Source organism: Schistocerca piceifrons, chromosome 11 (assembly GCF_021461385.2).
Source record: "Schistocerca piceifrons isolate TAMUIC-IGC-003096 chromosome 11, iqSchPice1.1, whole genome shotgun sequence".
In the NCBI taxonomy this organism is placed as follows: Eukaryota; Metazoa; Arthropoda; class Insecta; order Orthoptera; family Acrididae; genus Schistocerca; species Schistocerca piceifrons.
In genome coordinates this window covers 84,808,615-84,832,708 of record NC_060148.1, presented here as the reverse complement: position 1 = coordinate 84,832,708, position 24,094 = coordinate 84,808,615, and the positions used below count along the sequence as shown (strand labels likewise).

The 24,094-nt window shown below is 40.8% G+C and overlaps 1 protein-coding gene across 4 annotated transcripts in view; it reads right to left on the bottom strand.

Moving 5' to 3' along the window:
- Positions 1-300: 300 nt before the first annotated feature.
- Positions 301-24,094, bottom strand: part of LOC124719916 (coiled-coil domain-containing protein 50) — a 168,745-nt gene continuing 144,951 nt past the window's right edge. For 3 of the 4 annotated variants that reach the window (XM_047245107.1, XM_047245108.1, XM_047245105.1), the window contains 6 exons: positions 22,068-22,201; positions 18,076-18,265; positions 17,550-17,684; positions 12,941-13,149; positions 2,933-3,081; positions 301-1,435 (listed from right to left, as the gene is read on the bottom strand). In XM_047245107.1, coding sequence (XP_047101063.1) covers positions 1,290-1,435; positions 2,933-3,081; positions 12,941-13,149; positions 17,550-17,684; positions 18,076-18,265; positions 22,068-22,201 — 963 coding nt within the window. In that variant the 3' untranslated portion in view covers positions 301-1,289. Of the gene's footprint in view, positions 1,436-2,932; positions 3,082-12,924; positions 13,150-17,549; positions 17,685-18,075; positions 18,266-22,067; positions 22,202-24,094 lie in introns of those variants that run through there. The other variant, XM_047245106.1, reaches the window with a different exon arrangement.

The window sequence follows — 24,094 nt, the reverse complement described above, 5'->3', positions numbered from 1 at the left end:
ACAAGCTCAGGTGCAGAAGTCATTTTCCACTTACAGTGCCAAAGGCATACCAGCTTGCACTATTTAGGAACAAATAATCTACCTAGTTTTCCAGTCTGTCCCTAATGCATCTTGTCAGGGCAGCTGTACATCATAACACTAGTAACTTAATCTTGCTACTATTTTAGGTAGTGTTTGTGATATCCTTTTAAAATTTTCTATTAGTGATTATGCATGTGCAACAAATTAAAACCCTCAAGGTGTCACATAAGCAGGAAAGAAGATGAAATTTAAGGGCAGAGTTAAATTAAACATTTCACATTGACAATTTTCATCCTTTATAGTTTGTAAAAAGTCAGGATAAATAAAATAAACATTTCCAATTTACATACATAAATATCTACACTAACAATTCACATTTCTGTGTGGAGCACAAACATACACCCACAAACTCTAGAATTACAAAAATACTTACAAATGATTTTTTAAACTATTTACTTTTCATTTTCAAAATTCCTGAGGACTGATACACTACATGAAATTGACACCAGTCACTGGCTACAAATGTGACAACAAGCAACACGAACACTTACTGATTAAAAGCTTCATTAAGTAATATTATCTTTACACAAAATTAAGCCAGTTTGAGTGAAAGCTAATTACAATAAATATCCACACACACACACACACACACACACACACACACACACACACGGTAAGTACATTTACTAAAAATTAAACAATGTGTAGTGATTATACGATACAAAATTCTGAAACTGAATATATGGCTGGAACAGCTAGCATGTAACTAATCTCACCCAGTGAGAACAAGTAACTTTTGTAAGAGCAAGAGTCATAAGTTCAGTGTTATCCCCAATTATAGCTATTTATTAATACCGTGTAACCTGTATTTGAAACATTTTTCTAAAGCAAATATGTACCAATTGTCAACCCACCCTGAAATTAATGTTCCAATCCTGAATCCTTTAGGTTTATTAAAACAAAGGTAAACCAATACTTTAGGTTCCTCAGATTTTTTTATGGGAAACACTACACTATGAAATTATGTTTTATACCGCCACAATAAAATAAGTAGCTGCTTTATTTAGTCTAAGTTAACTCTGTGGAGAGAAAAAGGAATGCTTTTCCAGTGCACTACGTGACAACAAAAAAACTCTAGTAATGTTGCACTAATTGTCACATTCTGAAGGCTCCTTTTTCACACTTAGGAAACTGTGAACACATCAGAAGCAGCTTTCAGATTATTAATTTGCTCAAGGAAATTTTGGATCGTACAATATGTTCTCCAGCTACTGCTGGCGGCAGGCATCTCGCTTCCCAGCTTGCTGTTCCTTGCGGCTGGTTCGTTTGTCCGGCTGGGGAGGGCAACGGCGTTGTCCCTGGATCGGCATGTACGGCAGGGCAGGACTGGGCGGCGATTCCAGGTCTACACACTCTGTACAACAACCAAGAGTTATCATTTACAGTGACACACACACACACACACACACACACACACACACAAATATACTATACAAGGTGTGATCAGTAAGTAATGGTAATTCTTATTTTCCTTAAAGAATCTATTTATCAACATCAACTGTCTCCTTCAAAATAATCCCCATCATGTGCCACACACTTCTCAGCTCTGAAGCACTTCCAGAACTCACTTTTCATTACAGCATTCAGCTCGCTCAGCTATTCTGTTTTCATCATCATCATCATCATCATCATCGTCATCATCATAGCGGCACAGCAATGTCCTCTCACACTTCCCTTCAGCTTCATGATTACAAACAAGTCACAGGATGCTATGTCTGGCAAATATGGTGGCCAAGGCAACATGACTTTTTTCGCCACGTAAGCAAGCATCAAGACTTTAGTGATAACATTATTGCGGTGCAGTTTCCCCAAATGTTGTGCACAATTCTGGTTGATTTCTGTGTATTGCTTCACACAGATAGCATAAAACTAACAGCCATAGCTGGAGTCACGTATGATGGCAGTTGAGTTTAGCCTCATTCTGCGCATCAGCGTCATGCATTCTGAGACAGTCAATGAGTGTTCACCTTTGTTCTCTGCGCTCTGCTGTGGATTTCGTAGGCAGTATGCTCATTAAACGCAATCCTATCTAGTTATTTCACAAATTTTTATTCCATTTGTGCAAGTTTTGAAGGCTGATTGGTGGTAATGGACAAATTCTGCACAAGCAATTGAGAGAAATTGCAAAATACATGCTTTCTTCAAGCGTGTGCACTTACTGTAACTCTGCTTGGAACTGGATGGTCCTCATCCATGTCTTGAGCTGCACAAATAATCGCCATTGTTTGTGATCAGATTATAGTATTCATTATCTAGTATTCATTATCGACCATATGACTGCATGGCAGGAACTCTTTATGCACTATCCTATTGTAATCTAAGAACAATGAGAAGACCCTTCATATGCGTTTGAAGGTGTCAAACTTTTGTCGGTCTTTGCCCTTCATTTAGTTACCATTCCACAAAAGTGTACCCGATAACATACAACCCTAAGGTTTTCCAAATCACGCCATTAACACACAATCCTGACCTCCTCCAGGAGGTTATCTCCTTTAAAAACCAGAATAAAGCATTTTTTTAAAATAGATTTTCCAAATTTTGTCAAATCTTAAAGTAATGCAGATTTTCAAATTCTGAATAGGTTAGTTCCAAAACAAAAAACAAACAAAACATAAAAACCACCACGCTCAGCATCAATCTTGTACCCTGTGCTGCTATTCATGTGATATTCTCAGTTATAAGCCCAGCCCCATACCGTTTTAACCTGCCAGGAATTTTCATTTAAGACATTTTTAAGAAACCAATTTTATTGTATGTACAAGTGTCAAATTTTAACCTGCCACAAAGATATCTTAGATACCGAAATGTATTATTGCAAATTTAAACAACTAATTTCTTGTTCTAGAATCACCTATAAGGGACGGTGAGTGTGCAGACCCTCTTCTGTAGGTCGGATCAATGGCTGCTGCTATGTTTGTAGGCGACATAGAATTCGGAGAGCCTCTGTAACCATGTGGCTCTTCTTCCTCCTCAGCTGGATACTGGTAGCCAGCTTGCAACCTAGAGAAAAAAAATTGTCTTTTGGCAAAACCTATCTCAAGCACAACCTGACAAGTACGTGTTTCTTTTCAGAAAATACAGAACTGAAAATTAAACACATACATTCTATTTTCATATGCTTTTAATACACAAGTAGGCTCATCACTAAAGGCATACTTCTGTTAATCTATACCAACAATCAATAGCATACTGTCAACAAAATCACCTAGGTCAAGTGAGATCTAACTGAACTGAATAAAAATTTTGTTATTTCAACACAATGGCGATCAGAACACACACAATATTCAACAATGAAGTACTGTAAGCAGAAACTGAGCAAACCAAAAAGCTGAAAATCAAACACTTTTCCAGTGGCCGTTATCAATGGAATCCATGTTATGTAATATAGAAAAAAAAATGCTCTGGACCATGTGGTGAGCTGTTAATGAAACCGAGTTGTCCATCTATTTCAGGACACTGGCAGAATTTGTAAATTATAAATTTAGAATGGAAAATAGTCTTGGTGAAAAACGAAATAGTCAGTAAGAAGAAAACTATTAGTGTTAACCTGTATTGTCGTGTACACAGCTCTTTACAGTGGCTGTTGAGTTGCCTTGACTTCTGACACACTGTATCCCTCACAAACTCAACTTCGTATTTTAAGGCAGAAAGTACAGCAGGAGATATTAACCCCAACAATTGATCCTGCACAAAAATCTGGGCCTCAATTTTTATAGTATGCAGTCGTTCTGAATACAAAGCTTTTAAATTCCACACTTTTCATATCCCAATGCTAAGTACTGTAGGGTGGAGTGAGGTGGTTTGTGAAATACTGCTGTGACGCTGGTAACAGGATTTGTTCACAGTATGTAACCCGTACCAGGTGCCGACCGACCTCTCTGCTTTGAAGACTTACGCTGTGATTCACAAATGGAGTGTAAATAAATCAAATGAATCAGTGTCATTAAAGAAGCAGTTGTGCACTGTTTCATATTACGACTTGTCAGTTTACTTTCCTTTAGATTTTAAAGCTGATGACAGTGTGAAGTGGTCTATATGTGGAGGACATGCACTACCCATCAACATGACTGGCACGAAGAATTTTCCAGTCTAATGTTATTTTATTTCATAGTTCAGTTACTTATGTCTACTCATTTTGCTCTTGACGTGTGTACTGTATTTACCCAAATCCCAGAAATGACACTTTCATGGGAGGGGAGAGGGGGGGGGGGGGGGGGGAAGCTTTGCCTAGGACCAGATGAATCTGATGGAAGCAAAGGAGTTGAGGTTGGAGAGGAAAATCTGGAGTTGTTCTTCACTGTGAGTCCAGATCATGAAGATGTCATCAATAAATCTGTGCCAAACTTTGGGTTGGCAGGCTTGGGTAACCAAGAAGGCTTCCTCTAAGCGACCCATGAATAGGTTGGCGTACGAGGGGGCCATCCTGGTACCCGTGGCTGTTCCCTTTAATTGTTGGTATGTCTGGCCTTCGAAAGTGAAGAAGTTGTGGGTCACGATGAAGCTGACTAAGGTAATGAGTAAAGAGGTTTCAGGTAGGGTGGCAGGTGATCGGCGTGAAAGGAAGTGCTCCATCGCAGCGAGGCTCTGGACGTGCGGAATATTTGTGTATAAGGAAGTGGCATCAATGGTTACAAGGATGGTTTCCGGGGGTAACGGATTGGGTAAGTATTCCAGGCGTTCGACAAAGTGATTGGTGTCTTTGATGAAGGATGGGAGACTGCATGTAATGGGTTGAAGGTGTTTATCTACGTAGGCAGAGAGACGTTCTGTGGGGGCTTGGTAACCAGCTACAACGGGGCGGCCGGGATGATTGGGTTTTTCTCCCCCTGAGGTAAGTCTTTCTGCTCCTAGGATTGGAATGACTCCTTACCCTCTCCCTTAAAACCCACATCCTTTCGTCTTTCCCTCTCCTTCCCTATTTCCTGATGAAGCAACCGTTTGTTGCTAAAGCTTGAATTTTGTGTGTATGTTTGTGTGTATCAACATGCAAGTGCTTTCGTTTGGTAAGTTACATCATCTTTGTTTTTAGATATAATTTTCCCATGTGGAATGTTTCCCTCTATCATATTCATATCATTAATTTGAACCCAACAATTACGTTTGTTACTGTCACTGTTCCATTTCGAAATCTTTTCTGTCATCTTACTTTCTGTTTTTGCAAGTAGTTTCACTTTGTATTCACCTTCTGCTTTTTACTGTAATCTACCATACAATTTTATCCCGCCTATATATACTCAATAATACATAACCCACTTCCAAACCATAACCAAAAAATTTTCCGCTTTCAACACTACCGCTGCTATAAAATCCACAGTTTCCAGTTCACAAACAGTTCCTTTCACCTATTAACCATTTCGACTAGTTTTAACAACTTTCGCTTTATTTCCATTTCCATTTTTCCCACATCACTGATCATTTTTAGCCACTTCCCACAAGTTTTAACATCATTATTTCTTGATCAGACTATTCTTAGCCTCATTTTCATAATCTGCCACCACAAAACCACTCCTTTTAATACATTTACAGTTTTTTTTTCGAAATTTTCCCAAATTTCTCCACCCTTTAACGTGTTTTGGCGGCAACACAACCACCTAACCGTTATGCACATTGTTGTCTACCAACCCAAGTTCACCACAGGATCAACATAGCTGAGCTTTAACAAGCACCTTTTCGACTTTTTTCACACCAGATCTCCAATTGCTTTCTAGTTCACCTTTATCTCTCCCCATATATTTTTATTTTCATTTTAGCCTCATGTTACACTTTACACCTAATACCATGTCACCCTCACAACGTCCCCACAACAACCTCATTAAGTTTTATTTACATTTCCTTCGCAAATATGCTTTCGCCATAGCCAGATTACGCCCCCATATTTTATTTACTCAGGCTTGTCTGACATTTGGCATTACCCCCAAAGGCCTCACACTTAAAGTCCCCATCTCTGGCTGTAACCCTTCTTTCCATCAGTCCCTATACCAGTTCCAAACTGAACAATCCATTGCCCTCACCCACCTAATCCTTCACCTACACATCAACTCAGCCAATGAACACACCCGTCAACTCCTATCCTTAATAAAAGTCCTTAATCTTTCCTCTCCCACATCCACACCAGCTGTTCAGAGCATTCTCCTACAGGCCAACTGCAAATTAGAACAGCATGCCACCCTCCACCTCAAAAAACTATCCAATCTCCTGGTTTCCCACCTCCGGAAAGGCAACTCACCCACCCTCCACAACCTTTCCAGCAAACCTCAACCTCCTCTCATTGCACACAGACCCACTCTCTCCATCTACTCAATCTCCCACTTCCAGCTCCACTCCCCCCAAAACCTCAAAATTCTAATCAACACAATCTGGAACCACAACACCCTAATTCAGTAGTTAACCTTTCCTCCAAACCTCTCTCCCAATCCGAAACCTCTGTCCTATCCAAAGGCCTCCCCTTCAGCCCTACTCCCAGATTCAACCAAACAGCCCTCAAAGATTTACTGTCCTACACTCTTACTCTCTGCTGGAAATATCACTTTGCCACAAAGAAAAATAATCCTAATCCTACTCCTAATAATCCAACTCTCCAAGACACTATCAAAATTGAACACTGCCTGGAACAGTTCCGGCCTCCGTCACAGCGGAACCCACCTCTTCCTCAAAATCACCCACTCCAAACCTTCCAGCAATTTCTCACTTCCAGCCTTGCCTCTCTATCCTCCTTAAAAGACCTTAATCCTACTCCCAACATTATCACTGCTGAAGCCCAGGCTATCCTTGATCTGAAGGTTGACTGATCCATCTTCACTTCTTCCAGTAGACAAGGGTTCCACGACCGTGGTACTTTATCGTCTAGAGTATGTGGCTGACGGACTGCGTCAGCTTTCAGACAACACTACATACGAAGTTTGCCAAGGTAATCCCATTCCTGATGTCCAGGCGGAGCTTCAAGGAATCCTCAGAACCTTAGGTCCCCTGCAAAACCTTTCACCTGACTCCATCAACCTCCTGACCCCACCGACACCCCGCACCCCTACCTTCTACCTAAAATTCACAAACCCAATCATCCCGGCCATCCCATTGTAGCTGGTTACCAAGCCCCTACAGAACGTATCTCTGCCTATGTAGATCAACACCTTCAACTCGTTACATGCAGTCTCCCATCCTTTAGAGACACCAACCACTTTCTCGAACGGCTGGAATCCTTACCAAATCTGTTACCCCCAGAAACCATCCTTGTAACCATTGATGCCACTTCCTTATACACAAATATTCCACACGTCCAGGGCCTCGCTGTGATGGAGCACTAAATTTCACACTGATCACCTGCCACCCTACCTAAAACCTCTTTCCTTATTACCTTAGCCAGCTTCATCCTGACTCAACTTCTTCACTTTCGAAGGCCAGACATACCAACAATTAAAGGGAACAGCCGTGAGTACAAGGATGGCCCCCTCGTATGCCAACCTATTTATGGGTCACTTAGAGGAAGCCTTCTTGGTTACCCAGGCCTGCCAACCCAAAGTTTGGTACAGATTTATTGATGACATGATCTGGACTCACAGTGAAGAAGAACTCCAGAATTTCCTCTCCAACCTCAACTCCTTTGGTTCCATCAGATTCACCTGGTCCTACTCCAAATCCCATGCCACTTTCCTCGACATTGACCTCCATCTGTCCAATGGCCAGCTTCACACGTCTATCCACATCAAACCCACCAACAAGCAACAGTACCTCCATTATGATAGTTGCCACCCATTCCACATCAAACGGTCCCTTCCCTACAGCCTAGGTCTTCGTGGCAAATGAATCTGCTCCAGTCCGGAATCCCTGAACCATTACACCAACAACCTGACAACAGCTTTCGCATCCCGCAACTACCCTCCCGACCTGGTACAGAAGCAAATTACCAGAGCCACTTCCTCATCCCCTCAAACCCAGAACCTCCCACAGAAGAACCCCAAAAGTGCCCCACTTGTGACAGGATACTTTCCGGGACTGGATCAGACTCTGAATGTGGCTCTCCAGCAGGGATACGACTTCCTCAATTCCTGCCCTGAAATGAGATCCATCTTTCATGAAATCCTCCCCACTCCACCAAGAGTGTCTTTCCGCCGTCCACCTAACATTCGTAACCTCTTAGTTCGTCCCTATGAAATCCCCAAACCACCTTCCCTACCCTCTGGCTCCTACCTTTATAACCGCCCCCGGTGTAAAACCTGTCCCGTGCACCCTCCCACCACAACCTACTCCAGTCCTGTAACCCGGAAGGTGTACACGATCAATTTGCCCGCTCATACCTCACCTGTCTTTCTACAACATCTTTGCCTCTGTACTTCCACCTTGACTGACATCCCTGCCCGAACTCTTTGCCTTTACAAATGTCTGCTTGGTGTGTACATGCGAGTGTATACCTGTCCTTTTCCCCCCCAACGTCTTTCCACTCCTGGGATTGAAATGACTTATTTTGCTTCCTATAAATACTTGAAAAGTACTGTATTCAAAGATGAACAGTATTAAATTTGTTTGCTCACAAAAAATTTGCGTTAAGTACTATGAACACTAGAAACAGTGTCTGTGGCAAAATTACTTAATGGCAGCTTCTAGCAGCATTTTTCCTAACTCTTTCAGTTGCAGGCACAGTTTTGGATCACGAAAATTGGAAAATGGCCAGATTGCACTTACAAACAGTATATAGCTGTAGAATATCAATAAAGTAAAACAGTAAGGTGACAAAAAGCAATGGGATACCCCCAAATATCTTGTCAGACCTTTTGCCTGGTTTAAATGCTGCAACTACATGGCACAGTCTCCTTAAGTCTGTTGGAAGCCCCTGCAAAAATATCGTGTTTTGTTGCCCCTGTAGCCATCCATAATTGCAAAGATGTTTCTGGTGCAGAATTCAGTGCATGAACTGGCCTCCTTATGTCCCATAAACATACAATGGAATTCATGTCTGGCAATATGGGTGGCCAAATCATTAGCTCTAATTGTCCAGTGTGTTCTTCAAACTAATTCCAAACAATTGTGGCCCAATGACATGGCACATGATTGTTAGGGAGCATGAATTCCACAAAGGGCCACAGATGGTCTCCACATAGTCTAACAACAATTTCCACTCAATGATCAGTTCAGTTGGACCACAGGACCTAGTGCATTCCGTGTAAAAAACAGGCCACACCATTATGGAGCAACCAGTGTCTTGCTGACAACTTCGATCCACAGCTTTGTGGAGTCTGCACCCCACCAAGCCAATTACCACCTCTTACCAACTGAAATCTGGACTCTTCCTCACCAGGCCAACATTTTCCACTTGTCTCCACTCCAACCGATATAGGAAGAAGTCCAGGAGAGGCGCTGCAGGCGATGTGCTATTAGCAAAGGCACTTGCGGGGTTCGTCTGCTACTGCCCATTAGTGCCAAATTTCGTTCTCGGTCCCACATTGATTTCCGCAGTTGTATCGCACAGTGTTGCTTACCTGTTAGCACAGACACCTCTACACAAACATTGCTGATGCCTGTCATTAAGCGAATGACCTCGGCCACTGAATTTTCTGTGGCGAAATGTAATGCCTAAAATTTGGTATTCTGACACTGACTATCTCTGAACACTGAATTCCCATCAATTTCCAAAATGGAGCATCCCATGTATCTAGCTCCAACTATGGGTTGTTCAAAAACTTTCTCCGCAGAGCTGTATGATTGTTAGCCATGTGTCCCGTATGACTGCCTGCCTGCCTGGGTTACTTCCCTTCAAGTGGACTATCCCAACATTCCACTGTTTCATTTATCTCAGCCAGCGTCAGTAGTATCGGTGTGTGTTGTTACGTGTTGACGTGAATATTTCAGTTTAGTTTTTGTCACTGTTAAAATGTTTAAACTGAGATTTAAGGCAAAAATCATTTGAAATTTTTAATTTATGCTATATATCATTTATTTTTACACTTAGTTACGTACTGTTTAGGTGCTTCTTGTTTATTTTATTGCACTGAACATTCTGAAAAATTATACAATCTCTGTAGCAAATAAATTTCCAAATAAAACTAAACTCCAACATTTAAATTTGCACATAAAAATTCCACCTGATAGGTACAAAAAGAAAGTCACTCAAATTTACATCCATTGCTGGGAACTACATTTTTCTTATCACTACTCAGAACACATTTTATTTAAACAGACACTAAGAATTGCATTGAAGAAATGGACAGATCCCTATCACAACTTCCCTGCACTTCGTCGATAGCAGTACAGCGATCACTGGTCACTGTAATATAGTCTGTTTATTTCTTTATCTATATCACTGACACTTCCTTTATAGACCGACTAACAATTTAATCAAACTCGGGATAGTTAAAAGTAACACATTCATGCAAACACATTTTGAGCAATACTATGTGATCAAAAGTATCCAGACACCCCAAAAAATTATGTTTTTCATATTAGGTGCATTGTGCTGCCACCCATTGCCAGTTACTCCATATGAGAGACCTCAGTAATCATTAGACACTGTGAGAGCAGAATGGGACCAGGTGATTCGGTTCACTTGCATCTTTTGTCTGTACGCTAGATTTCCACATTCCTAAACATCCCTAGGTCCATTGTTTCTGATGTGATAGCGAAGTAGAAACCTTTAGGGACACATATAGCACAAAAGCGAACAGGTCGATATCGTCTGTTGACTCACGAGAGACTGCCGACAGTTGAGGAGGGTCGTAATTTGTAATAGGCACACATCTATCCAGACCATCACACAGGAATACCAAACTGCATCACAATGCACTGTAAGTACTATGACGGTTAGGTGGGACGTGATGAAACTGATTTCATGGTGGAGTGGCTGCTGAGACACCACACATCCCATCAGTAAACGCCAAACAATGCCTCACTTGGTGTAAGGAGTATAAATATTGGACAACTGAATAGTTGAAAATGTGTGGAATGACTGATCACGGTACACAATACGTCAATTCAATGGCAGGGTGTGGGTATGGTGAATGCCTAGTGAACATCATCTGCCACCATCTGTAGTGCCAACAGTAAAATTTGGAGGCCGGGGTGTTACGGTGTGGTCGAGTTTACACGGAGGCGGCTTGCACCTCTAGTTTTGCGTAGCACTATCACAGCACAGGCCTACATTATTGACATAAGCACCTTCTTGCTTTCCACTGTTGAAGAGCAATTCGGGAATGGCGACTTCATCTTTCAACACAATCAAGCACCTACTCATAATGCATGGCCAGTGGCGGAGTAGTTACACAACACTAACATCCCTGTAATGGACTGTCCTGCATAGAGTCCTGACCTGAATCCAATAACACCTCACCTTTAGGATGTTTCTGTACGCCAACTGCTTGCCAGGCCTTACTGACCGACATCGATACCTCTCCTCAGTGCAGCACTCTGAAGAATGGGCTGCCATTCCCCTAGGAACCTTCCAGCACCTGACTGAACATATGCCTGCGAGACTGGGAGCTGTCATCAAGACTAAGGGTGGGCCAACACCATACTGAATTCCAGCATTACCGATGGAGGGTGTCACGAACTTAAAGACATTTACAGCCAGGTGCCTGGATACTTTTCATCACATGGGGTATTTGGAACCATACTGAAGGAAACAGATACGTAGCTCATGAGGCTTGGTCTACGTGACTTACACGTATCAATATCAAGTGTCAACAATACACACAGAAAGCGATAATGCAACCGACGACAAAACATTTGTAGCCTTGGCAATTTACGGAGGGTAGGGGGGTATAGAAGTATTCCACTGCAACTGTCCTTCAAGAGCGAGTTGGAAAATTTTCACGTGATCTGAGAGACCACAACTCTCGAGTAAGGGTAAAGTACTGAATGCGTATGTTCACGAGGCTAACTATGGTCCACACCAAAATTACTTATCTGTCACAGAGTAACATGCTCTTTAACAGGATTTTCACATGTTTGGCAGATGCGTCTAGCTGCCCCTTCTTTTCTCTTATCTTCAACATCCTGGCCAATGAAAATGTTCTGATTGTCACTCCACTGTGCTGTACTCTATACTCTGGCATTAGGCAGCTGCAGCACGGCAGAACGAGTGACAGCTGGTGTGCAATGTAATTAGGAAGCTGCATATTAAGAAAGTCTTAAGTCAGTACCGTCAGAATTATGGAACAAATTTTCGCCCAGGATACATTTTGCACACATATTTTTTCCTCCTAAAAATGACGTTTCGTTGTCAGTGCAATCTGCCGAGCCAGTGCATACCAGTGGCAGCAGCAATGCAGTCTTAGACAGAAATCTGACTATTCAGAGAGAGAGAGAGAGAGAGAGAGAGAGAGAGAGAGAGAGAGAGAGAGAGAGAGAGAGGGGGGGGGGGGGGGGGGGGGCAGAAGACTATAGCGATGCTTATGTTTCAGACAGACCTGGCCAGCAGCAGGTGTAAACTGTAGAAGGTGATTATTTACTGGCGAACGGGAATTTTTGAGGAACCATGAAAGCCATTATAAGGTTTTTCACTACACCTTGGGCAACACTGTTGCCAATTGCTTACATTTGTATGGTTATGTTTATGTTTTACAGTAAACCATCAGATGTATTACTAAATCTTACAACCTAACCAAAAGGGGTGCAATACTGGGATCATTTTACTTTGGGACTGGTACGTACAGGAACTGTCTATACGAGACAGACTCCAACTGAGCATACCCAGGTAAGCAAAATATCGCAGAAGTGCAAAGTTTAGAAATTCGGACACTGTTCACATACCACTGTGTAATTTCTTCAGTTATCAAACACACTGCCAGAAGTACGAGACCAGTAACCGACTGGACACTATCGGATACAGACATCCAAAACATGCACACGTCTGAGTACCTGAAAGACAGCTCACCCCGAGTCTGAGCGTGTCCCGGGGTGCCTGTAGACTGGAGACACGTCTAGGTCCGTAGGGCGGACGGCAGGCACCGGAGGCGGCGAAGGCGAAAGCGGGGTCGGCGGGGCGGGCAGGATCGCGTCCGCCTCTGCGGCCAGCTGCTGTTGCCTCTTCAAGGCCGCACGCTGCCGAGCCCGCTCTTTTGCGCGGCGGGCCTTGGCTCGCTCCTGTAAAATAGGAATAAGAGTCCGAATCCTACAGTATTTTACCACAGGTACAGAAGTTAAGTGCAACTCTGTATTCGTTTACGGCAAGTTCTTTTATGGAAAATGTAACTACTTTGTAAAAATTTGAATTTAGCAATGGATCATCTTTTCTTACTTATCCTAACTGATCAGAATTCACTTTAGAAGTAAGGAGACATTATCCTTTGTATTTGGTTCCACCTTATGTCTTATTTATCCTGAAAACATATAGAGACAACGGTTTGGAAATTGCTACTCTAAAAATGTTTCTTACATAATTTCCAAATTAAGGTGAATGAAAAAGTTATTGCACTCATTGTTAAAACTGAATTGACAGGTGAACCTGTTTTTAGAATGGCAGAACACACTGTAGAAACAAATGCTGAGATGAGTAAGCACACACTAGCAGCCATCAGCTTGTCTAACAGACCATTAATTCCCCAAAGCATTCAAGTCCCTGGCACGAGACCATTTTGTTGTATACCTAAATAATTACAGGGGAGACCTGAAGTTCACCACAGACTTCTGTGGTGCCTCTTTGAATTTTATGTTTTATGGTTTCCATATGCTAATTGTTTTACTTGCTTGACTGAAAGATAGCATTTTTTATACACTCCTTTAGAGAGTTATTTTTAAAATATTCTGACTAATCAAAGTTAGAAATAGTTTTATTGATGTGAAGTGTTTGCCTAAAAACTTCCCAGTCCTATTGCAAAAACATAAGCCATTTATTTTTGTCTACATTGTAATAATGCAAGGAGAAATTACATTAAGAATGGTCAGTGGTTTGCATTGCGTGTTTGCTAAGGCAGTCTTCTGTTGTGCCACTACTCTACCACCACCACCACCCCCCAGAGTAAACAGGCATTCAATTAGCATTGCACATGTGGTCTAGTGAATATTTGCAGTGTTTTTAGATTGATTAATGAAACTGAACATACGTATTTTTTGTCAAATGCCATGGAAAGTCACTAGCCTAGTGTTTACCTGCATTCTAGTGCAAGCCACACCCTTCTCATCCTCAATGCAGCAGCCAGTACTTGCTTTGAATTTCTGCAATGGTTGCACTTGGAAAATTCCTAAATCTCCAGCCCCATAACTTGGAAGCCCTTAGTGTTTCTCTCTTTGAAGTACTGACCAACCTGGCCAATTTGTGGAACTTGCTCTGATTTCAGCAGCAATAGTTTAATTTGCAAATATAAAACAATCTTACATTTCCTGAATGGTAATTTTGAAAAACATTCAGCTGATAAATAAAGGCCGTGGTAAGAAAATCAGACTACAAACGACAAGTACCAAGGTTCAGTCCTCAGTCTGTTCGAACACAATTTGACAAGCTCTTCCATTCGATGACGCTGGATGCAACTTTCCCCACCAGCCTATGCCTGTCACGTTTCCATCTCTGCATAGACATTACAACTACTCAGACCTGTTACCTATAACCAATTTTTCATCTCTGTTTTTAACCCCATCCCTGAACTCTCATACCTACATTTTAACTATTTCTCTCTGTCTTTGAGGAATTACAGTTGGTTGGTGTGTGGGAGTGAAGGGACCAGACTGCTACGGTCATCGGTCCCGGAGGAATTATCTGATCACAACTTATTTTAGGGAAGCTTTACCATAAAATATCACTTTCCAATGCAGTCTTGCACTGATTACCTCATACTTCCAAGACATACTATAAAAAAAGAGCATTTAATGGTATCTGTCGTCTGAAGCTTAGCATGACTGCAGTATCCTCTATTCTTTGACATTGTTAACACATCACAGGACTTCCATAGCTTTATTACCTGCCAGCTCCACCAAAATTTATTCTGCTACTGGCTGCATGTAGTTGGAAGTGGGTCATTGTGCATTTGGTTCTGAGTGTTCACTGTCAATCTGATCATTTTTGCCCTCATTTAGTGGTACATATTTGTATTAAGAATTATTTAAAACCACGAAGTATTGGCTTCACAAGCTGTGACAGTTGCGAATACAAACAGTGATCCCAGTACTGTCCTATGTTTTTGATTCCAGTCTTTGATCACAATATAAAATCCTCCGACAATGACCAGTTTCAGTTAGTAATGACATCTCCAGATCTACAATATAAAAAAATACAACTAGTGGGCAGTCTATCTTTCAAAACAAAGTATTTCCTACCACAATATACTCTTATGCAAACTGGGAATGTACAGATAAAATAAGGTAAAGGTGCCTGTGCTACACCATGTTGTAATGTGATAAATCCGTAATGGCATCGTCAAAACAAGCACACTCAGCAAAGCATTGTCACGTTGTTGTGGTCTTCAGTCCTGAGACTGGTTTGATGCAGCTCTCCATGCTACTCTATCCTGTGCAAGCTGCTTCATCTCCCAGTACCTACTGCACCCTACATCCTTCTGAATCTGCTTAGTGTATTCATCTCTTGGTCTCCCTCTACAATTTACACCCTCCACACTGTACTCCAATGCTAAATTTGTGATCCCTTGATGCCTCAGAACATGTCCTACCAACCGATCCCTGCTAGTCAGGTTGTGCCATATACTACTCTTCTCCCGAATTATATTCAATACTTCGTCATTAGTTATGTGATCTACCCATCTAATCTTCAGCATTCTTCTGTAGCACCACATTTCGAAAGCTTCTACTCTCTTCTTGTCTAACCTATTTATCGTCCATGTTTCACTTCCATACATGGCTACACTCCATACAAATACTTTCAGAAACGACTTCCTGACACTTAAATCTATACTCGATGTTAACAAATTTTTCTTCTTCAGAAACTCTTTCCTTGCCATTGCCAGACTACATTTTATATCCTCTCTACTTCGACCATCTGTTACTCTGCTCCCCAAATAGCGAAATTCACTACTTTAAGCCTATCACTTTCTAATCTAGTTCCAGCAGCATCACCCGATTTAATTCAACTAAATTCCAATATCCTCGTTTTGCTTTTGTTGATGTTCCATCTTATTTTCTCCTTTCGAGACACTGTCCATACTGTTCAGCTGCTCATCCAGGTCCTTTGTTGTCTCACAATGTTATCAGCAAACCTCAAAGTTTCTATTTCTTCTCCATGGATTTTAATACCTACTCCGAATTTTTCTTTTGTTTCCTTTACTGCTTGCTCAGTATACATATTGAATAACATCGGGGAGAGACTACAACCCTGTCTCACTCCCTTCCCAACCACTGCTTCCCTTTCATGTCCCTTGAGTCTTGTAACTGCCATCTGGTTTCTGTACAAATTGTAAATAGTCTTTCGCTCCCTGTATTTTACCCCTGCCACCTTCAGAATTTGAAAGAGAGTATTCCAGTTAACATTGTCAAAAGCTTTCTCTAACTCTACAAATGCTAGAAATGTAGGTTTGCCTTTTCTTAATCTTTCTTCTAAGATAAGTCGTAGGGTCAGTATTGCCTCAAGAGTTCCCATATTTCTACGGAATCCGAAATAATCTTCCCCAAGGTCGGCTTCTACCAGTTTTTCCATTCGTCTGTAAAGAATTTGCGTTAGTATTTTGCAGCAATGACTTATGAAACTGATAGTTCGGTAATTTTCACATCTGTCAACACCTACTTTCTTTGGGATTGGAATTATTACATTCTTCTTGAAGTCTGAGGGTATTTCGCCTGTCTCATACATCTTGATCACCAGATAAGAGTTGTCAGGGATGGCTCTCCCAAGGCCGTCAGTAGTTCTAATGGAATGTTGTCTACTCCTGGGGTCTTGTCACGTAGTTTGACAAAATACTTTATTTTAGAAAGTCTACAGCTTAAGAAGTTTCTCACTTTTAAGTCCCGCAATGGCAATTACTTCATGTTCTTGGCCAGGAAGTTTCAAGATCACGAGATATCCGAGTTACTCAGAGTATTTTCTCTTCATTATTGGTACGCTAGATGATGAAAATTGAGATTCTGAAATAGACTTATTCCTGAAGAATTAAGTATAGAATTGATTGACTAAACTATAAATGATACCATGCAGTTTATCAACCAACAAACCATTTCCATTTACTTTCCAGCATCTGAAGAAATTCAATTTGAAACCAGCAGAGACAACAAAAACACATTTTTAAACTCTCTTCAGAACAAAAAAGGATTTCAAGTACTAATCTAAGGTGTTTTTGTGTATCAATGAGAATATTTTTATCAGCAAGTCTTATGAAATAATGTTTTGTCACTTCCTATACCATTATGATCTGTCAGAACTGTCAAGTACTTTTATGAAAGGTCCACAGAAATGTATTTTCTAGTTTTTTTTTAGTACAAGAATTTCAAACCTACAAGTACTCAAAAACTGAGAACAGCCAAGGAACAAAGTATCAGGTCATAACGAATTAAAGAGACAGTGTGTAGTAAGTACTAGAAACACATGTACGACAGTTGCCACTCACCCTCTCCTGCAGAAGGCGTGCCAGCTCCCTATCCTGGGCTTCAATTGCCATCAAGCGATCGCGGTCCAGATCCGACAGGTGTCTCCTCGGGTCCGCCTCAGCGGCTTCCCGCTCCTGCAGCATGCGCGCCAGCTCCTACAATGCCACCGTGCCAAAATTAGAAACTGACGACCATTAGCTCATTACGGCTAATCTTTTACCTGCGATCTGCAGCAAAGCAAAGCGTCGGTTGACGAGTGTCACTCTAGTCACGACATTCATTCAATAAGCGTGACCAAGAGTGCACCCGTCCACCGCCACCCGCACATGGAATTCCGCACGGTCACTCCACACAGCCACTCTGCACATTACAGAGACCGCCACTGGCGAGGTAAGTTTTCGATGATCGGAAAGAAAGTGACAACAAATAAGGGTTCATTTATCAGCAGCTTGCAGTGCGACAAAACTGCTTCCTCAAAATTCTCTGAGCATGTGATAATCAGCCTTGTACTACAAAGCACAATAGTGAGCAGAATAAAGAACTTACAGCATCTTTCTCTTCTTGTATCCTCCGTGCCTCTTCCTCGTCCAGAGCATCCGTATCTCCCGGTTCTTCATCCTCCACGTAATCTTCAATTGCATCGACATCTGCCAAGTTCTCAGTACTGCGCGGCAGGCCCTTGGGACTACGAGGCATAGGGTTTTCTGCACGGCCGGCACCTTGAATCCTCAGAACCCTGTCAATGTTAATATTCATTTTAATGGCAGCAGTGACTTAGTGAATAGCAGGAGCCGCCAAACACAGGAAGGGCAGAACATAATTAAGCCCGAGTGAAATTTTGATGAGAATAATGCCTGACAATGTCAATGACTAATGAGAATCTGGGACACTTATAAAATGTGGATTGACAATTTTCCTTGAACAGCAGCTCTTTTTAACCACATTTTTCTGTTCATAAGGTGGCTTGGCCAGGCAGTGACAAAACTAACTATTGTAATTGCATACAATTTTATTTCTTGTAGGATTGTCATTTCTTAGCATTTTAATTCTTTTCATAATCACCAACAGCATTATTTACTTCTGCAATTTCAACCTGAGGTTATTTTCAACGTCAGAATCTGATTAGCTTGTATTAAACAGCTTCACACTCTCTCTCTCTCTCTCTCTCTCTCTCTCTCTCTCTCTCTCTCTCTCTCGGGGAGAGATCTCAAATTTAATATTTGACTCAATGTACTAAACATTTAACACAGGTTGTGGCTGTTAGAGAGCAGAACATGGCAGCATTTTAAATTTTTTCAGTAATTATACAAATATTGGACATAAAATTTTTTGTTACTCCTGGAAGTCATCAGGCAACCTTCAAATGGGATCATGCACTATGACCAGATTATCAGTTTGGCTGTGCTGAGGTAAGTTGACAGTAATGGATTTAATGTTGTCAATTTTAACTGCCAGCTGTTTTTTGGATCTTTCTGCAAATTTTCTCCATGTCCCTTGATATCACAGGTTAGGTTAGCTAACCTGCTTTCTCTCATGTAACACCTAAAAATAGCATTTAGGATTTTTAAGAACTTTATGAGAAACACTATTATTCTCATAAATAAAAACATTCTTTGCAACAGTTTTTTAACTGGAAATCGCTTTATCAGCGAAAGGTCCATCCTGATAAGGGAGAAAAATTGTTTACCACAAACCAATGAGAAAGGAAGAACATACAGGATAAAGGAAATACAATATTTACTGCCTTCTAAATGTATTTGCTGGTCTTTTGCTAATTTACTCAAGCAAATGTGATCTTTCAATATATTTTGGTACTTTTATGTTAATAGAAGGCACAAATTTACAAGTAAAGAAGACAACTTAGCAAATGTAAGCTTTTGGTGAGCTTGTCTACCACTCAGTATGTCTGTGTGTTGTCTCCTTTACTCATTTTTTATAATTTTCCTATCCCTTCCAATCCCATGAAATGCTAGTAAATATCTCTTGCTACGAGTTCTGCTCTGGCTATTAATAAATATCACTGCTATTTCTTTATAGCTGATACTGCATTCCAACTATATTTGAAGATGCGCTGTCCTTTACACAAGTAGTTTCACTGTTCAGTTCTGGGTTGAGTGACAATATTAGACTACATTTTATGTAGCTCAAATGACAGCCCATCTTTCCCACATGAAAATACACTTCTTCCAAGGTGAAAATACACTTTTTCTATGATAAGTGACAGTGTACTTTCCCTCACAGGTATAAAAATATCAATCCTTTGAATGTTGAAGATTTTACACACCACTGAATAATTTCCCAGCACTTCAGGAAACAAAACTCAGCGGAGTGAGGGATGGGCAGGACAAGTGTTGGAAATGCCTTTGATGTGCAGCAACATATACGCTTATTTTCATATTACAATACACTGCATATTTTCGCATTATGAAAGTATAAATTCAAATTCAATTAAATACAGTACATTAGTTTCTGAAACATTGGAATAAGATTACAATGTGCTCTTGTAAGCCAATCATAGCTCGTATCATGTAATCTCAGTGGCCAATGAAAGCAGTTATTTAGAGCACAGGTTACTTTATTTAGTCAGCCAATAGCAACAACAATTAAGTAGCATGATCACACAAATAGGAAAAGTTAATGGTTTAATTTAATGTACATATTGTAGCTACAAGAAAAGCTAAGCTTTCACGTGTAACACTTGTCTTTAAAAGCACATTTTATATTTTAAGATACATCACACATACGTGCCAGTTGAATTTTCAACAATGACAATGTCTGGTCTTCAGGGCTCAAAATTATTCCAAGTGGCTGGTCCTCAACTCAAATTGTTAAAGTTTTAAATGAGAGTCAAATGCTCTGATTTAAGAAAGTCATTGCACATTTTTTTCATTAAACATTCTCACACACAACAGTTCATCTCGCATAAAAGAAAATTTCCTTTGAAAATAACATTTTTCAAACAACCATTCACAGTATTTTCCCACGACCACCTAGACGTGGTTTCATTTCAGCAGCTGCCAGAGCGTGCCAGAAAACAGGCATTACTGCACGTGGGCAGCTATGACGACATAGAAACTGCTATGTTTATACATATTTAACATCAAGTGATCTTTTTCATGGCATGAAAAAAATTACATCAGAGGATACCCCATATTTGTTAAATATACTAAAATGCACACGTCAGCTTAAAGGACACACGTGTCTAGATTCACAATGAAGTAGGCCCCCCACCTGATATTAAGCTTTGCAGCACACTTTTCGGGATGCATATAATTTTTTTTTCTTTTGGTACCAGTACCATATTGTCTCAAATTTGGTTTTTTGTTATGGCATAATGCCATGCAAGCCACAAGATGAAAATGTGCACTTTAAATTCAGTGAACAGTTTAAACTAGCCAATAGTGAAGCACTGTTTCTTGTAAATTGACTCCATCTCTACGGAAGCTGCGTTTATTTAGCAAACCGACAAAAGTAACTTTGTTGTTGTGCAAGGTGATTAATGCCTGCTTGCACACAAACCTGGGGGGGGGGGGGGGAAAAAAAAGTAATATTTCAGCCATTTTCTTTTCATTTGGCGTGTGAATTGTACAAGAGGATACGGCAAATTCCACGATGCCCCCACCCCTCCCTGTCACTATAACCCGACTGCTCTGCAGATACGCGAATCTCAAGCTTGGGTGCACCAGAAATTTTTTTTGTGTGAAGCACGAATGCTTCTTGCTACTAATGCAGCCCCACTTGCCGTTTCTGAACCAGTTTGCTGTTACGAAGTAGTCCAGTCCTCATCCTAAAGCCTTTGACACATTCTGCTTTTGGTTTATTCTCTCATTTACATTTTATTGCTGCAGAAAACTTTAGACTAAAGCAATGAAAAACGCCTGGAATTCTAAAAATCCCGAGTTTCCCCCCCCCCCCCCCATTTTCTCCCGGATAAAAACATTTCTGGGTTTTCTTGGAGCATATAAACCTTGTGTGAACACAGCCACCCACTCCCTACCCCCAAGTCACCTACTCCATGAATAATATTCTTTTCTCTGGCCACCATACAGTCACTGGCAATAACTTGCCCTTTAAATCTTGGTTCAGGTACAGAACTGAACTGTGAAAGAACACTACAATGGAGCAAACAAACTTTACACAGCCGCATTTTTCATATGCAATATGAATAACATCGAAGTTTACTTGAAAGTTGCAACACTTGCATTACCAGTTTCAGCACACGACTCCCAAATTAAGATGTGATTAATTTACTAACAGCTTCACATCTACACGTAACAATCCTAGTTAACCTTTGTTAATAGAATTTTTTCACTTATTTTATCAGACTGACAGTACGATTGCTAACTGGAAGTGTTACATACCTTGCTAAAACAGTCAAATTAATCTAATCTGAAGGTGGTAACCCAGTGCTGAAACCAATAATGTGAATAATTAAAGTTATCCTTGACTAATAAATTACAGGAACATTTAAAATGCCAGATTTCCATTTGCCAATATGGAAGTCATTAAAAAACCCACCCCACGCAGAGCAGCCTCACCTCATCCGGGCAGAGAGTTCATCAGGTGGGGGTGGCAGGCCCACGCAGTTAGGGTCCGGATCCAGAACTGGCTGCAGCAGCTGCAAGGGCGGTGTGGGGGAGTGTGGCGGGCCCAGGCGCTGCTTCTCCCTCTCCTAAAGCACACACCACACTGCTGTATGTGCAAACTGAGGTGCAATAATGCCAAGAAAAATTCTATAACCTAATGGTACAATATGAATGAGGCACTGAGAACCATGCAAGACTTGCAGAATGTAAATCAATTTTGAGACTGTACCATGCACACGTGCACCTAACATCTATCATGATACAATGGAAAGGAGAACAGAAAATTAGTGCTTATTTGCTACACAAGCAACTTAAGAGATTTTTGTAATACTACTACTACTGTGTTAGGGATGGGAAAACCAACCAGTTAAAACCAATACCAGTATTTTCATTCTGAACAAATTTGTTACCTGTTTGGTCTCAGTTATAGCAGTTTTTTATTTTTTACTGATAACTGTGTAAGGAATTGAAAATCAATTAGCCATACCAATAGTGCTGAAGTTTTACATTTTTAAACAACTCTAAAGAACAAGTAATTTTTGTTCATGAAATCTCGCATTGTAACAAAGTGGAAAAAACGACAAGCGCCATTTTAATAACAATGGTGACAGACGCGAGCAACAAACACGTGTCATAATTGGTACGGCACTGCTGAGACAGTGTACCTGTTCTGTGGCATGGTCCATTAGGTGGTACCTACGTACACACGATGTACAACACTTTCCCCTATTTGGTCTATATGGTGGTTTTATTACAGAATCACACCATCCCTAGTCTGCAAGTATTTAAGTGCAGTATCAATGAGGTACAATGCTCCATTTGATTTGTAAGATTAAAAACAGGAGAAACTACAACGAACTTGCAATGTCACGTAAGAGACAAACTTAATTCTGGAGAATTCATTCATAGTTAAAACCAGTAAGCTGCTGATCTACCTGCATCTACATACTTTTCTTTATCTGGCACTCCTACCCCCTGAAAACTGACAAATTAACATGAAAAACAATTTCTTCAACTTAAGTTTTCACTCTCTAACACTATTTTGCAGTGTCAAAATAGTGGAACAATTCCCAACCAATCACCAACATGATTTGTTAACAGTTAAAAAAAATGAAAATCAATGAGAATGTTGGTGTTTTTAGTTATAAACAACTTGTCACTTTGAGGAAAGCAGTGACCAGAGGACAGGCCAAGTTTACTTTTATTTGCCTATTGAATATTTTGATTCAATGTATCTTGAAACTGAGGGAATAATATTTCAATCTACATTCAATTTCTACGTTAATTACAGGAAATAATTTTTTAGCAGAAACACACTTTACCATGAAGTACTTTTGTGTCCTACTTCAACACACCCTTTTATATAGAGAAAATCATGAAAATACTGCTGCCAAGATAAAATCTCTTATTATTTAAAAGTTGTGTGGAATGACAAGGGGAGCTTCGGCTGATACCTTGCACACACCGTTCATTGCACTGTTCTTCTCAGCAGCCGAGTATTGTGCCCCGGTGTGGCTAAACAGCTGCCAGACTAACTTGATCGACATCTGATTGGACCACACTATACGGTTAATAACTGGGGCAATCCTACCAACACCGATTTAGTTGTATCCTCTGTTGAGCAACATATCCATCCGCAATCTGCAGAAGTGAGGTCTTGCTCAGGGAATACCGCAAGCTACAGGAGAATCTCTATGACTAGAAACTCTAGTCAAGACACACACTGTCACGGCAAGCAGAACAGCTAGATGTCGGTAATACCAGGGTGAGGACTCTGAAATCAGAACTGTCAGCTTATAGAAAATTGTGAAGAGTGCGAGTGGTTCGAAAAGTTAACTGTTTGACTGCTGGCACATAACTAGACAGGAGACTATGGGTCATATTGAACAGTGCTCGCACTGGACACTGACGATGCACAGAGACTTTACGAACAGGGTGCTACAGAATCTCCCGTTTGTGACTGGGGCTCCAAACCAAAC